This window comes from Microplitis mediator, chromosome 7, assembly GCF_029852145.1.
Source record: "Microplitis mediator isolate UGA2020A chromosome 7, iyMicMedi2.1, whole genome shotgun sequence".
NCBI lineage: Eukaryota > Metazoa > Arthropoda > Insecta > Hymenoptera > Braconidae > Microplitis > Microplitis mediator.
The window spans coordinates 4,148,982-4,164,744 of NC_079975.1; the positions used below are offsets into that span (position 1 = coordinate 4,148,982).

At 28.8% G+C, this 15,763-nt stretch overlaps 1 protein-coding gene across 9 annotated transcripts in view; it reads right to left on the reverse strand.

The window, feature by feature from the left end:
- The window catches only part of LOC130672087 (zwei Ig domain protein zig-8-like), a 109,531-nt gene that overhangs the window by 79,223 nt on the left and 14,545 nt on the right, over positions 1 to 15,763 (reverse strand). The window contains exons 1-2 of one of the 9 annotated variants that reach the window (XM_057476355.1): positions 15,307 to 15,586; positions 11,699 to 12,105 (exon numbers count right to left, since the gene is read on the reverse strand). The exons of 2 other annotated variants lie outside the window; for them this stretch is intronic. In XM_057476355.1, coding sequence (XP_057332338.1) covers positions 11,699 to 11,819 — 121 coding nt within the window. In that variant the 5' untranslated portion in view covers positions 11,820 to 12,105; positions 15,307 to 15,586. 6 more of the 9 variants (XM_057476354.1, XM_057476351.1, XM_057476349.1 and 3 more) reach the window with 6 other exon arrangements.

Sequence of the window (15,763 nt, forward strand, 5' to 3'; positions counted from 1 at the left end):
CATGTAGACCTCATAGTTCTCATTGAGGATTTTGAGTATTAGAATAGAGTTACTTACTGGGCGGCAAATAAAACATCAAAGGAATTGAGGCTTTTGAGGACTAAACTAGAATTGGTTTTTGACTCGGGATTATATTGTAGACTTATTCAAAAGCTGAAAATTAGATAAAAAACTTTGAAAGCCAAAAGGGCACATAATTTAAGCTATATGCCCTTTTGGTTTTCAAATTTTTAACTATTAAATAAGTCTACAAAACGATTGGCAATGAAAATAAAACTATACGACCTTTTGGCTTTAGAGTTTCCAAAAGCTAAAAGGGCGTATAAAAATATAATTCCTTCTTCCTTCCGGAATTAGTAACGCAATATATATATATAACGAAAGGTTATAAATCAAATTTAATATAGAGGCTTTCTTAACAGTGCATTAACTTTTGTAGTAAGCTAATTGTATCGCATAAACAATGTCATGGACAAATACGATTCCCTGTCACTCGTCTTTGCAAATGGTTAAACATGCTACGTCATGACTCTCTCATTTCCACTCCCACTCTCTCTCTCTCTCTCTCTCTCTCTTAACAACTGTATACTCTACAGTTTACTAGAGATAATGCATGTACAAAGCCATTTCAGTGTAACGCGATTCAATGTCATTCTGGGTTGCAGTTACACTCACCTCAAAGTCTGCACTATACGCTTGATAACACACGTGCACACACGTACTTACACGCACATGTGCACTAATTACGTTTAATTTATCGTTATCCATGATTAATGCTACCACTTCGTCAAACTGTGACACTTAAACATTTCGTATATGAAATTAAAAAAAAAAAAGGATTTTTCCGCTAAATTTCGTATTTAAAATAATTTCATTTTTATTCAAGCTGAAAAATCTCTTTGATGTAATTAAAAATTCATAGCTTACAGGATCATACTTCACTATAATTAATATTTACCCGACTGTAAATTACATAAAAGAATTTTTTATTACGTTTTCATACTCACATTAATTTTTCAAATTTATTATTAGGGAATTTTGCGTGGAAAAAATGGATTTGAGACTCAAATTTTGAAACTTGTAGGCATAAAAAGAAAATTATTGATGAGTAAACATAGAAATGTTTGCGTTACGACAAAATATAAATTAGTGGTAATAGGAGATCTTAAATTTAGTGTCGGATTTAGAATAATTCCGCGGTCGGGTGTACATTATCCTGGCCCCTGATGCACTCTTGGACACCCGCATGCCCCCGACAGCACTTTAGCCCGGTAGCTACACGTGGCGGTGTTTCCTCTTCAAAACAATGAGTAGGACGACGAAACTTTACAGCCGGGCTCATGGTTGAGAGACCGAGAATCGTATATTTCAACCGCTATGGTCATAAAGTGCGGTTGAACTATGACTCAGTTGTGTATTATATAATACTTTGGACAAGTTTAGCCGCGGATTTCTGCTGCTGCACTAAGTTTAATTTGTCAACGCACATTTTATAAATAAGTATCAAATAAACTACATTCTGACACTTCAATAGCAATTACTTTATTTGTAGAAACTTCGTTTCTGACGTTACTTGGTCTAGAGTATGTCAATTCGAAGCGACTTTTATTTTTTTCGTGTTCGCTCGGCAAAATCTCTAGATATGGAGTCGAGAAAAAATCGATACGAGCCTCAAATAGAATTTTAAAATTTTCCACTGAATTCAATTAAAATTTTATGGCAGATTTTTTAGTATCGAAGTTCAAATTTCATTATTAAGTAAAATTTACGTTATCTACCGGATTCTATTCCTAAATTTAATGAACGTGTAAATCAAACCATCTCTCATTTATTAAACTCATGGGTTTTGATTATTTATTTACTCGATTACATAAAAATATATGTAATTAAATTTAAATTTTAATATAATAAAAAAAAATGTTCATTTTCCGGTCGAAAAATATCCACATTTTTTTCTATACTTACAAATATCACGCGGTAGTAAAAAAAATGAGCCGATGAAATATAAAATAAGATAGCAGACCCGGAAGACGATAAATGTACAGTGAGCCGTAGCAAACTACACTCACTTTTGTAAATTTCCCGAAAAGTATTAAAGATATATATGTATAAAAATATGTATACATAAACATATAAATATAGATAAAGAAAGATAGAAGACAAAATAATGAAAGTGCGGTGAAACTTTTGTATGTCATATAAACGACAGTTTTCTACAAACGATCATTTTATTTTTCTCACTACAACTACACGACAACAATTCTCTTTTCCTTCTATTCCTTTTTCTCCTGCTCGTACCTCTTATTTTTTCTTTTCTTTCCACACTTTTTTCCAACCACCCTCATATATGATTTGAGCGCAAAAACCCACGCTTTTAAATTGACACATTGCCTCGAGCTAAAAGAGTCCCAGTATCGTGATAAAGAAGATAGATGAAAATTTAAGATGTTTAGGGGCAGTTTCACTGCTTTCTTAGTGGGTTGTAGAAAAAAAAGACGTTAAGTTAAGTACAAAAAAAAATTACCAAGTAAACATTTTTCTAAGTATAACATATTTGATTAAAACAAATTTACTTTTTAACCTTTATTTTTATTTATAGAATTTTTTATGACTTTATGACGCTTTTTCGTATTATTGATGTTTGTTCAAGAAGTATTTGAGACCAAATATTTGAAACACTCATGCACGAAAAATAAACTTTAAAAATTAGTGTGTGAAATTATAAATGATCTTGAAGTTAGCAGACAATTAATCATTTTCGGACTTTTTTTCAACAAATCAATCACAAAAAAACAAAAATTAAAAATATGCACATGTAGAAAATTTAAAAAACTACAGGTGCAATTTTTTCAAATATTTTTTTTTTGGCTTATTTCAGTATAATAATTATAACCCGGAAGCTGGGTGTCGATATAGAGAATTTTGACATTCCAAATAATAAATTTTAAAATACGTGTCATATATTTTTAATGTTCAAGTTATGATTTTTAAAGTTGAAATATTAATTTTTCATACATAGACAATAAATTTGAATATTTATCCTATAATTATTTATGTTTTAATTATAAATTAAAGAATTACTGTTTAAAATGATAGTATTTACTGATCACTTCATCATTACCAGGGTACAGAAGTTTGTGCTTACCAATAAGAATAAAAGAAAAGAATTCGCCCAAATTTCTCTATATCAAAGTTACAATCGCGAGCAAATTCACGTGAATTAAATTAAAAGATATATACAAATATCAAAAGCCATAAAAGAATCTTGAAGTTGTGGTTGTGAAAAAAATATGTCAATAAGACAATCAGCAAGATAATTAGCAAGAACACCAGCAAGACAATGAGCAAGGCAAGCAGCTAGACAATTAGCAAAAGCACCAGTAAGACGACGAGCAAGACAATTAGCAAGACAATGAGCAAGACAATTAGCAAGACCACCAGTAAGACAATTAGCAAGACCATTAGTAAGACAACGAGCAAGACAATTAGCAAGACCACCAGAAAGACAAACAGCAAGACCACCAGTAAGACAATTATCAAGACAATTAGCAAGACCACCAGCAAGACAATTAGCAAGATCATTAGTAAGACAACGAGCAAGACAATTAGCAAGACCACCAGTAAGACAATTAGCAAGATAATTAGCAAGACCACCAGAAAGACAAACAGCAAGACCACCAGTAAGACAATTAGCAAGACAATTAGCAAGACCACCAGCAAGACAATTAGCAAGATCATTAGTAAGACAACGAGCAAGACAATTAGCAAGACCACCAGTAAGACAATTAGCAAGATAATTAGCAAGACCACCAGAAAGACAAACAGCAAGACCACCAGTAAGACAATTAGCAAGACAATTAGCAAGACCACCAGCAAGACAATTAGCAAGATCATTAGTAAGACAACGAGCAAGACAATTAGCAAGACCACCAGTAAGACAACGAGCAAGACAGTTAGCAAGACCACCAGAAAGACAAACAGCAAGACCACCAGTCAGACAACGAGCAAGACAATTGTCTTGCTGATTGTCTTACTGAGATATTTTTTTCACCACCTTAATATCGACAGCTTTAATGAGACTCGACATTTGAATATATCTTTTAGAAATTTCTTTGAGAAATTTGCGCGAATTTTTTTCTTTTATTCTTATCGTTGAGCACAAAAATCCGTACCCTGATTATTACATTACTTATCGTTTCTCAATTCATACAGTTCATTTTTTACCGTGTTCCTTTAAAAAAATTTTATACAAATTTATTGACTTTAATTGAACGATTGATATTTACTTTGGCCTTTTGAACTATGATCAAATTTTAACCCAATCGAAAATGTAAAAAAAAAAGAAAATTGATGGAATTATTTAAAGGCATTTTTTAAAAGTATGTACATACCCCCAAATATTTTCGAAAGATTAATTCGTTAGTGGTATGTAAAAATAAATAATAGAAACAATTATAAATAAAAGTGTGTGATACTGAAATAATTTAAAGAATTTCAGACATTCGAAGCTTTTAAAAGAATCACTTGTATTTTACACTTTTATTTTTATAAAATTGTCGACATTCCTCTGAACACTCGAATTTTTGCTTTCACTTCAAAGAAATAGAAAAAAAGTAATGGTAGTAATTAACGTCATTAGGAAATTTTAACGGAAATAATTATCGATATAAAATTGAGGATTTTTCAGTTTTTTATTTTATCAATAAAATAGAGTATCATAAATTAATAACTTCTTATATACGTTATATTTAATATCAAAGTTATAAAAAATGGAGAAAATTTTTTCAATGCCTATAAAAAATTTCTTTTTTTTTAAATGTCACTGAAATGTAAATAATTCAGAATATTCAGGATAGAAAAATGCATTCCCTTAGCGCTCTTAACTTCTCTCCCTTCCCATTGGGTCAAATTTAATTTGTTAATTAAATAAAAAAATAAAAGGTGGCAAAAATTTTTAAATTACTAAATTTCAATACCGGTATTCAATTTTCTTATGCAATTATTTAACGTTATCAGTCCATATTTAAAAAATGTCTGTATAAAAATGTCTAAGCGACAAAAAAAATACGAATAGATTTATATTTATTACTAAAAATTTTCTGTTTACGAAACATAAACAAAAAGTTGATACTGAATGAAATAAATCTGAAAATCGTCAAACGAAGTTTGTACATAAACGTGATTAAAATAAACTAGAAATAAAAAACAAAAAAAAATATCACCGGTAAACTTTAACATTGATCCGATAAAATTGCACAGAATAAACTCTAGTCCGAACGTGATTTTTTTTACCGACTAACAGGAACTGAAGCTTTGTAAAATAAAAAAGTAAAGAACGGAAAGAAAGGGAAGGGAAAGTATGGGTAAAATAAAAACAGATGAAAATGAGTAGGATGAATGAAAGAAAAAAACAGTTAGATAGATATACGAAACGAAGGGAGTAATGAGTAAGTGAATGAGTGAGTGGGTGAGTGAAATAGAACGAGAAAAGTATAGAGATTACATCGGGAATCCCAACGATGGAGCACGAACAGGAAAACATTCGTTTGTTCACGGCGCCCGGAATAACACGGAGACCCTAAATCACCGGTACGAATGTAGTGTGTAGTATATGTAGTGTGCAGCTACGGTGGGCTCTGCATAATCTACGTACGCGTGGCAGAAACCGGTAGCACCCACCCTCTTCCTTTAACTATTTTCATCCCTGCCCACCCACTGTCTCTCTTGCCCCCTCTCTGACGCCTTGTTCATTTAAACTTTCCCTCGATATGAGGATTAAGATGAAATTTTTTTTATCAATTATTTCCATCATCTCGATCATTACCGGCTTTAATATTTTATTTTATTTTTAACAATCACTATAAATTCATTAATAGCTGATTTTTTATTTTAACACCGAGCTGATAAAATTACTCGCACATTTAAGTGCCCCATTAAAATAATTAAAAGTGTATTACATTAAATTGTGTTACATAAATAATATTTATCCAATTATTATTAAATTTAACGAGCAACGTAAAAGTAATTGCTTGAAATATTGGATTCACTTAATAATAAAATTAATGATGCAAAAAAAATTTAATTATTAATTTAGAGTAAAAAAATTTTTGGTAAAAAATTTTAATGAACTCAGAAATAAATTATTAAAATTTCAGAATTCTTTGATTACGAAAAATATAATGATACTGAAGTTAGCAGACGTCTGACAGTTTTTGAATTTTTTTAAAAACGATTAACTTTAAAAAAAAAATATTTTGAAAAATTGCACCTATAGTTTATTAAATTTTCTAGATGGGTATATTTTTAGTTTTTTTTTTTTTGTAATTTATTTGTTGAAAAAAAAATCCGAAAATTTGTAACTGTCTGCTAACTTCAGGATCGTAAAGTATAGAGTAGAAATTTTGATTAAAATTTTTATACGGTCGACTATCGGTAATAAGCCTGATCTAGGGGACGTAGGGAAAATTTTTCTTGTAATTTCAGTCTTCCCACTACCGTGCGTTTAGTTTTGTTCTCGACTACCCGTTATAAGCCTGTTTTATTTTATATCATTTTAAACGTCATATTTACATTTTGTTACATACGCGACTGTCCCGATTTTCCTGGTGCTTATGGCACTAAAATAAATACTTATCTTTTTACACTAATAATAATTTAAATGCAAAAAATTATAATGATAACGGTATTGATTACAGTAATAATTAAAATAATAATTTTATTGATCAACTTAATGCTCAATAAAACTTTTTAATTGTAACAGAAGCTTTGGATGTAATTAATGATTACAACTATGAATAATAAATTATATTTTACTTAATAATGATTAAATTATTATCCGCGAAACATAGATAGTAAATTTTCATCATTAATTTGGATATTTTTTCTTATTGTTAGTTTATAATTTAGACAATTTTAACGGAGGCTTATAACGGGTTCTCTTATACGAAATTCTTTAGAGTAATTAAGTGGGGAAGCTGTTCAGACTCAGAAACTCCCGATTGAGGGGAAGAGGCTTATGAAGGGCAGGCTTTTGACAGTAGTCGAGTGTACTAAATCCACAATTGTTTTTTTAAAAAACCAATATTTTGTAAAATGTCTAATTACTCATTAAAAAATTGAGCAAGCAGGTAAACTAAATAATTTCGAACTCAATAACGCGGTTAATAATGAAAAATTGATAATTATATTTTGAAAATATCTAGCATGTTAATGAGCTTACTTTGTTTTAATTAAAAATGAATAACTAATTATTTATAATTATTTGGCTAAAGGATAAAAAAGTTTTCCGCGGTATTTTTAAATTAAAATTTATACTTCTTCACAAAAAAAAATAACAATCCATTATTATCATACAGTGCGGTAAAAAATTAAAGTTTATCAAACAAAAGTTTCGAATCCTAACGACCAGAAAAAAACAATGAAATTAAAACAAAAAAAAAGTCGGTATACTTGAATTGAGTTCCACTTGAACAAACTCTATTGAGCCCAACATTTAGGATATTAAAATTACCTAACCGAATACTTTATACTCTTTTAGTAACTCCGTCACCTTCATATTAAATTTTCCCGGATCTTCCGAGACTTTTTTATTCCATTTATCCTCATCCTCTTATATATACATATATATATGTATAACAATCGTTTAGCTGCAATCAACCTGGTGCCCAATTTCATTTTCTCTCTTACATTTAAAAAAAAGTTATATATAGATATAAATACATATACATTCTTTACTTGGCCTCTTCTAAATTGACGCGACTCAAGTCAAAGAATTAAAGATATTCATAAAGTAACGTTAGGAAAAAATTAATATTCATTTCATTAATAGTTATAAGAAAAAAACGAAGAAATCATTTTTTTCCAGGAAAAAAGCTGGGCATAATTAAAGAGTTGAACTAAAAAGGAGTAGAGGGTGAGAAAAAGGATCAAGCGATTTTCGTGGAGTCATTACGGGTATAGTACACACAACTATACTTGTACGTGCACTAGTTACCCAACACTCCAAACTAGTTTCGTTATGCTTAGTTTCAGTACGCGCACAAAAGCGAATAAAACTTTTCCTTCAAGAGGCAAAGCTTAAAACCCATTCCTCCGTCCCGACCTTCTTCTTCTTCTTATTCTACTTCTTCTTCACCTCTATATACCCACTCATACCCTCAATATAATATACAAAACCCCTTATATAAAGTGTATGGTTACTATGTTTCTCTGTATGCTGACGATGCTTTTGGAATTTAATGAAGTTTGTTAAACTTTTAAGTAATCTCAGATTTAACGAAATTGTTTTATCTTATTTTCCCTTACAATTATTTTCGTAAATAAATTTTATAATGGATAATTACTTCAGTATTTTACTAATAATCAATAATTCAATCAAAGTAAATACTGAAAAATTTTTAATTAAAAAATTTTGAAGTATTTTGTATTCAATTTCTAAAAATCAAATTTTCGATTTCTACCCGTGTAAAAAATAATTGTTGAAAAAAGGTCAAAAAGTGTTGACTATTCTAAACTTCAAAACGTGACATGAGGACGAACTTTTTTTAAACGATTTTCAAACTTCTGAAAATACACAGAAAAAAACAATTTACTTAATACTCCCGTGTAAAAAAAACTCGTTCCAAAAAGATTCTAAAAAAGTTCCGCATATGGAACTTCTAAACATGAGACAGATTAGAACTTCGAATGGAACTTTTTTGGAACATTAGTAATTTTGATAGTAAAAAAAAAGTTGTTATGAGCAAATTTAGAGTCAAAAAAGGACGTTCTTGGAACTTTTTTGGAATTTTTTATGGACGTTTTTTTTAGTTCTATAAAAAATTCAAAAGTAGTGATTTTTGAACTATTTTGGCATGTTTCTGGAACGTCTTTATTCTACAAAAGATGCAAAAGAAGTGATTTTTGAAAGTTTTTGGAACGCCTTTTTTAGTCCATAAAAAGTCAAAAGTGGTAATTCTGGAACTTTTTTTGGAATGTTTTTGGAACATCTACTTTAGTTCTATATTAGGTTGTAAAGTAACGATTTTTGAACCATTTTTGAATGTTTTTGGAACGTCTTTTTTAGCTTTCGAAAAAGGCCAAAAGTGGTGATTATGGAACTTTTTTGGAATGTCCATTTAAAATTCCAAAAATTTCTAAGAACGTTCTTTTTTGACTCTAAATTCACTCATAAAAACTTTTTATTTACCATCAAAATGACTAACGTTCCAAAAAAGTTCCATTCGAAGTTCTAATCTGTCTCATGTTTAGAAGTTCCACATGCAGAACTCTTTTGGAATCTTTTTGGAACAAATTTTTTTTACACGGGCTACAGATTAACATTTTTTAGAGCAAAATACGTTCAGAAAAAACTCATTTCGAATAATTTCTAAACGATTTTCGTTCTTGCATATCTTAATAATATGATAATATTTATTGATTTTTCTCTTGACGTTTCAAAAGTTTAACAAAAGTTCGTCGTTGTGTCACGTTTTGAAGTTTAGAATAGTCAACACTTTATTAACAATTTTTTATACACGGGTAATTATGATGATCGAAATATTTTAAGAGGTCATAGAAACATTCTATGAAATTTGAAATAAAGTGAACTGAGAAAAAAAAATTCCATCCATTTTACGTTTAATTAAAATATAATTATATTGTCTATGGGAAGAATTAAGAAAAGTACGACAATTAACTGACCGTAAGGGTGAGTTTTAAAAGTTTTGGCTTTAGTTTTATAAAAATTTTTCATTTTCAGAAGGAAAAGTTAAAAAAATAAGTAATGATTTATAAAGAAAGACATGTGAAAAATGGCCAAAAATTTTCTGAAAGCAAAAGAAGTGGGTGAAAGAAAAAAGAGGAATAAGAGGAAGAAGGGTAGAAGAAAGAGGCAAAGAGGGTTGTAAAATGGCACAGTGAGGAGTAGTGCCAGTGAATCATTCTATGAACATAAATTAACGCCCCGTCACAACGCCGGTTAATTAATTAAGCTAAATTGTCCTAAGCATGAATAACTGCCGGCGCCGAGAGAACTGAGTTGCCACGAGATCCCTTTTTCCCTTTCTTCATATTGTCACGAAAAAAGCTTTAATCTGTAGATTTCCGTGCATATATATAAATCTATATCAAATTATGTCAAACAAAACAGTTTTATTAGTAAATTACTCTGTTGTCTATAAAAATCTACACGTATATTTACTATGTATATACGGCTAGATATATATATGTGTAGTGGATTACTGATGATTGTCAATTTAATTCATCAGCGGATATATCTGGATCATAATTTCCTCTTCGCTTATATTTATATTCAAGTCAAGGATGAAACCACTATTTCATTTTTCAATTACTGATGCGTTTTAAATAATTTATGTTGAAAAGAATTCCATTATTTTCTTTTAATTGAAATTTTAATAAGAAGAGTCAGTTCCAATCCGGAAAAACAAATTTACATCTTCTGAATTAACAACATTTTCATAACTATCTGAATAACTTATTCGGTATTAAATTATTCTGCGAACGCTACTTCAATTTCTGATATTAATTTTTGGCGAATTAATTAAAATTTTAAATATTTGTTACATAGAATTTCCATTGAGTCATTGTAAATTTTTCCCAATAAATTTTATAAAAATAACACCGAAATTTTGAAAACCTCCAGGAATATTTTTGTAAGAACTAGAATCTTTAAAGAAATTTTTAAAATTTTTAAAAACCGATTGTGTAGGAAACAAGTCGTAATATATTTACTTTTAGTGATAAAAACTGGGTAGTCGCCTAATTATCAAATTTTTGTGTATAAATTTAATAAAACATGACTGACATTTCATAAATTTATACAGGAGATAAATATTACGAATTTGTCGGGTACCTTTCTTCGCATTTGAAGTGCAAAGCAGTATACGAATCACGTTTTAGATTTAAATTTAAAAAATATTTCATTTTGAATTCTTTCGTCTCTGTACAACCGAATTTAAAATAAATGTATTAAATTAATTATTTAATTTTTTTATTTTTACGACCTTGTCATGTGCGAAACGGACATAAAAGCTTTAAAAAAATAGTCAATAAAAAATCGGCAAGGCCATAAAAATAAAAAACCAGAATAATTATTTATCATCTGATCATTAAAGAATAAAACTTAAGATTACCCATACGAAAAAATATATATACCGGCAAAATAGCAGACATACGACAATATTGAAGATATAAGTCGGATATATACTATTTTGCCGGGTATATTTTTTCGTGCGGGTAAATAAATTATTAATTATTTATAATTAAATAAAAAATCCCGTAATTTTGTAAAGATTTAAATTTTGTTTCTGCAAATCCTATTCTGCTTTGTATCCTCACATAATATGTCATTCGTCCACTTTCTGGCATACAATTATATTTATATACATATATCTAAACCCACATCTATATAGAGTATACGACTAAAATAGACAAGAGAATAGGATGTAGAACATGAGAGAAGCAGTCCAAATGTATGAATTTAATTATTCAGTTTCACGAATATTCCGTACACGTGTATTGTCAAATTAACATCCTCTTACCAATACAGACCCTCCACTTAATCCTCGAGTCCTTAATCAGTCATAATTTCCACTGCTCCAATTCAATAAGTCGAAAATAAATTTTTCCAAACTAATTACACATTCGTAGGAATTTGAATTTAAAAAAATATAAAAGAATGAAATGAAAGAAAACAAACCTGATATTGAAGTTCTTATAAGAAAAGAAATAAAAAAAAGTGTGATCGACATTTGGAGCCTCTGTTGGAATCGATCCAAGTATCTCGCACTCGGTAGGCCACCGATTCTTGGCCCTCTCATCGTACCGCATAGTTTTCGTTCTCTGCACGTGAAACCTCGGGTGTTACACCCGGATTAGAATAAGCCCACTAGTCACTGATTTTATAATAAACACTTCCTTCCTTATTTACACTTTACGTTACATTACACTACGGTAGTCATATATGTGTCATCAGGTCATCACTTTATCATTATTATTTTTATTATCAATGAAATTTCACTTGATACTAATTCATAAATTATATTTTGACACAACAAAATATTTCTGAGTAATTGTCATTTAAAAAAAAAAATCTGTTGTAAAATTCTGATAATTAATCAATAAATAAATTATTCAATTATTAAACTAATTAATTTTTTTTAAACATGCGCATTAATTACTACTGTGACAATAAATTGGAAATAATCTAAGCATGAGATAATTAATCATGTGGAAACACGAGTCATGATAATTTAATAGTGACAATATTTGAGTTTTTATATGTTATATATGTGGCAATATGTGATTTTTTATTTTTTGACACGCGGATAAACTGAAAAATTTCTTTTGGGTCTAAAAGTATATGGAGTAGAATATAGTAGCAGCAGTTGCTGACAAATGAACTGGGAAAGGCTGTGAGCGAGTGCAAAACCCCCATTCTCTATTACTCTCTTTATCTTTCTTTCTCTTTACTTATCTTTTTATTCTTTTTACCCCTCCGCGTCCCTAAAACTCTTTTTTCACCCTTCATACTCGCTACTTGCTCTCTTTAACTATCCGTATAATAAATGTTCCCCGTGTAAAAGTTGATAAAAAAAATGTAAATGTTGAAAAAAAATTTAACATGCGTTTTGGTGAAGAGTCAAGAGTTAAAAATCTTGTTAATTGCCCTGTTTTATTAATTAATTTTTATTTTTTCAAATCAAAATAATGACGTGCAAATTATTTAATTAATAATTAGATTTTATTTTCATGCCGATAATCAGATATTTGAAATTAAATGAAAATGAACTATTCAAGTTGTTTAGCGTTCGAATTATTTTAATTGAAATCCGCTCACAATACTGAGTCGTAAAGACGTAATCGTTAACTACATAAATGCTGATAATTAAATTTAATTATTTTTATTTTAAAATAACTGTCTTCTAATACTGAATAGGAATTAAACGAGTACTTCAAATTAATGCCTAGAAAGTTATGAAACAATAAAAATACGGATGAAATTTTTTTTTATGAAATAATTGATAAAAATAAATTTATGTTCAGCTTGAATGGACTTAAAGAGGTAATCCTTGCAAAAAAAAAATCTTTGAACAAATAATTACACAACAAAAGTACGATTGTATTCGTCATTATGGTTCCCATGTTTCTCTAAATACATAACACAGTAATAGAAGACAACTCGAACTACATATATCTCTCTTTACTTTGTTCTTTGCACTACACTAGTTATATTATATAGCCCCGCATATACTTCAGATTATTCATATTCACGATGAAAGCTTTAGTACTACGGAATATCCTGGTCCTTCTGTTACGTTATCCATCTACGTAATTACTAAAGTTAATTAGAATTTTTTCATTTTTTTTAAGATGAAAGGGAACATTTTTTAACATGAGATTAAGTTAATTTTTTTTTCAGTTTAAAGATCAGGAAGAACGTTTTGGTCTAATTTTGTAAAGCTTAAAATATTAATTCTTTTTTTTTTTTTTTAATAAGAAATATGAAAGTATTTATCAAAATTTATGATTTTTTATTTTTCAATGACATAAACTGTCAGAAAATGTTACGGAAAATTTTATTTTCACGGTCACCAGATTCGAAAAAAATTTTTAACATGACCCTTGATTCTAATTTTAAATGATTGATGGATTTCAAAACAGATGACATTTTTTTTCTTTTTTTGTCGCTAAAGCTTAAAAAAATTTTTTCTATTCATTGTTTTTAATCGCAATCTTTTAAAATTTCCTGTCTTATAGATTTATAAAGAATAAAATCTAATAAAAGAAATAATTAATAAAAAATTTTAAATTCAAATCATAAATAAATAATTGAAATATTTAAAAAAAAAATAAAAATTTCATGCTCTAAAAAATGATACCATCTACAAGGCCAAAAATATATTATATCGACTCGAAGAATAACAATAAATACAAAGAAGAATTTCTATATTTTTAAATGCAAATGTTTCCAAATTTAAGGCGGCATTTTAAAATTCTAATTACGGATACTTTTATTTATTATTTTTTTTTAACTATACCAAATTGTGAGCACAAAAAATTAACCGTAATATATGTATGTTAATAGTGTGAAAACTACAGTAAATATATATGAGATTTCACACTAAAGATTACATACAAATTTAGGTTGTATAGTGTGATTGTATAAATTTTACGTGTAAACGAGGTACTCATGGAACTAGAACGAAATTTTCATGTGTACTACGTACTTAAAAGTACCAAGTGTACGTTTAGTATATATATTTAAATAGAGAGAACGAGAGAAATCGAGTTAGAAATAGAGTGCAGCACAATTGCTATAGATATAGATAGTTTATTCGGAAGTACCGCTTACAAAACAAACCTCCAAAATGTGTTCTCTTGTAATACTATAGCCACCTACATATATCTGTACTTTTCTAGATATATATATGTATGTATGTTTAGTTTAAATACCTCTATATGCTTCAAATACTACCCTAGTGCAGCGCGTGGCAAACAAACGGTCCAGATAATGTGTACACGCGTGTTTATCTCTATATTCAGATCATTATTATTTTAGGGGTGTATGATTCTTGTGCTAACTTAAATACACAAAAGCATTATATATATATATATATATTTGCTCGATACTTTTTTCTATATTTTTCTATTCAAATTGTCACCATTCATGTTTGTTTAAAAAAAAAAAATTCATTCAAATTATCGCGGAAAATTTAAATGTCAACTCCATTTTCCATACTTTTTTTTTTAGTTAGTAATAACGATAAATAAAGGTAAAAATGTATGACAATTTTTAAATATATAAATAATGTATCAAAAAAAATTTTCTTTTAAATTTAAAAAAAATTTGACTTTGAAGTTGAGCATGAGATTGACGTTCCCATTGCATTTTTAACGCACATTATTTTTATTTTACTATATATGGATAACTATTATATATCTGTCGATCACAAAGCACACGAGAGACTACAGAGATATGTATAATGAAAAAAAAAAATAATAATAAAAATGAAGAATGAATAAATAGCGAAGTCAAAAAAAAGTTAAGCTAAAAAATAAAAAAAATTAAATATATTTGAAACTATATAACTAGACGAGAGTAATTCGGGTATGCAAATTCCAGTTTTGCCCATCGGCTGTTTCGCAATGCGGTGCAAATGCATTTGCTCAAAGGATGATTGTTACATTCTTTCTTTATATATTTTATATTTTTTATTTTTTATTTATTATCACTTATTCATTTTTTATCCTATACCATTGTACTATTTTAAAAAACTTTTTTATTCCACAACAATAAATACGCACCCACTAATTAACGTAATTTTTTTTCCATTATTTTACAATTCAATCATTCATAATTTTTATTTTTCTATCAGCACTACACCCTCCGTTAATTAACGCAATTAAATTTACGGACGTTTATTAAACAGTACGCAATTAATTTTAAAAAACAACCATATGAAAATTTTTTCAATGAAATTTTTCTTCTTTTCGATAAAAATTTTTTAAAAACTTTATTGGATTAAAAAAAGACGTGATAGTATGCTCGCACTGACGAGACTGAACCTCAACCTCAACTAACGCATGCTGTTAAAGAGAAATGTAATAAACCGTCAGAGTAAGAGTAAGAAGAATAGAGTGGAAAGAAGAGAGAGAAAGAATGACTACATGAGGAGACCAACACACAAGGTCCGTACCGACAATAAACTCAAACCACGAGTAGTTTAATATAGGAGTGTGGGAGCATGTGCTTCTTGCCCCT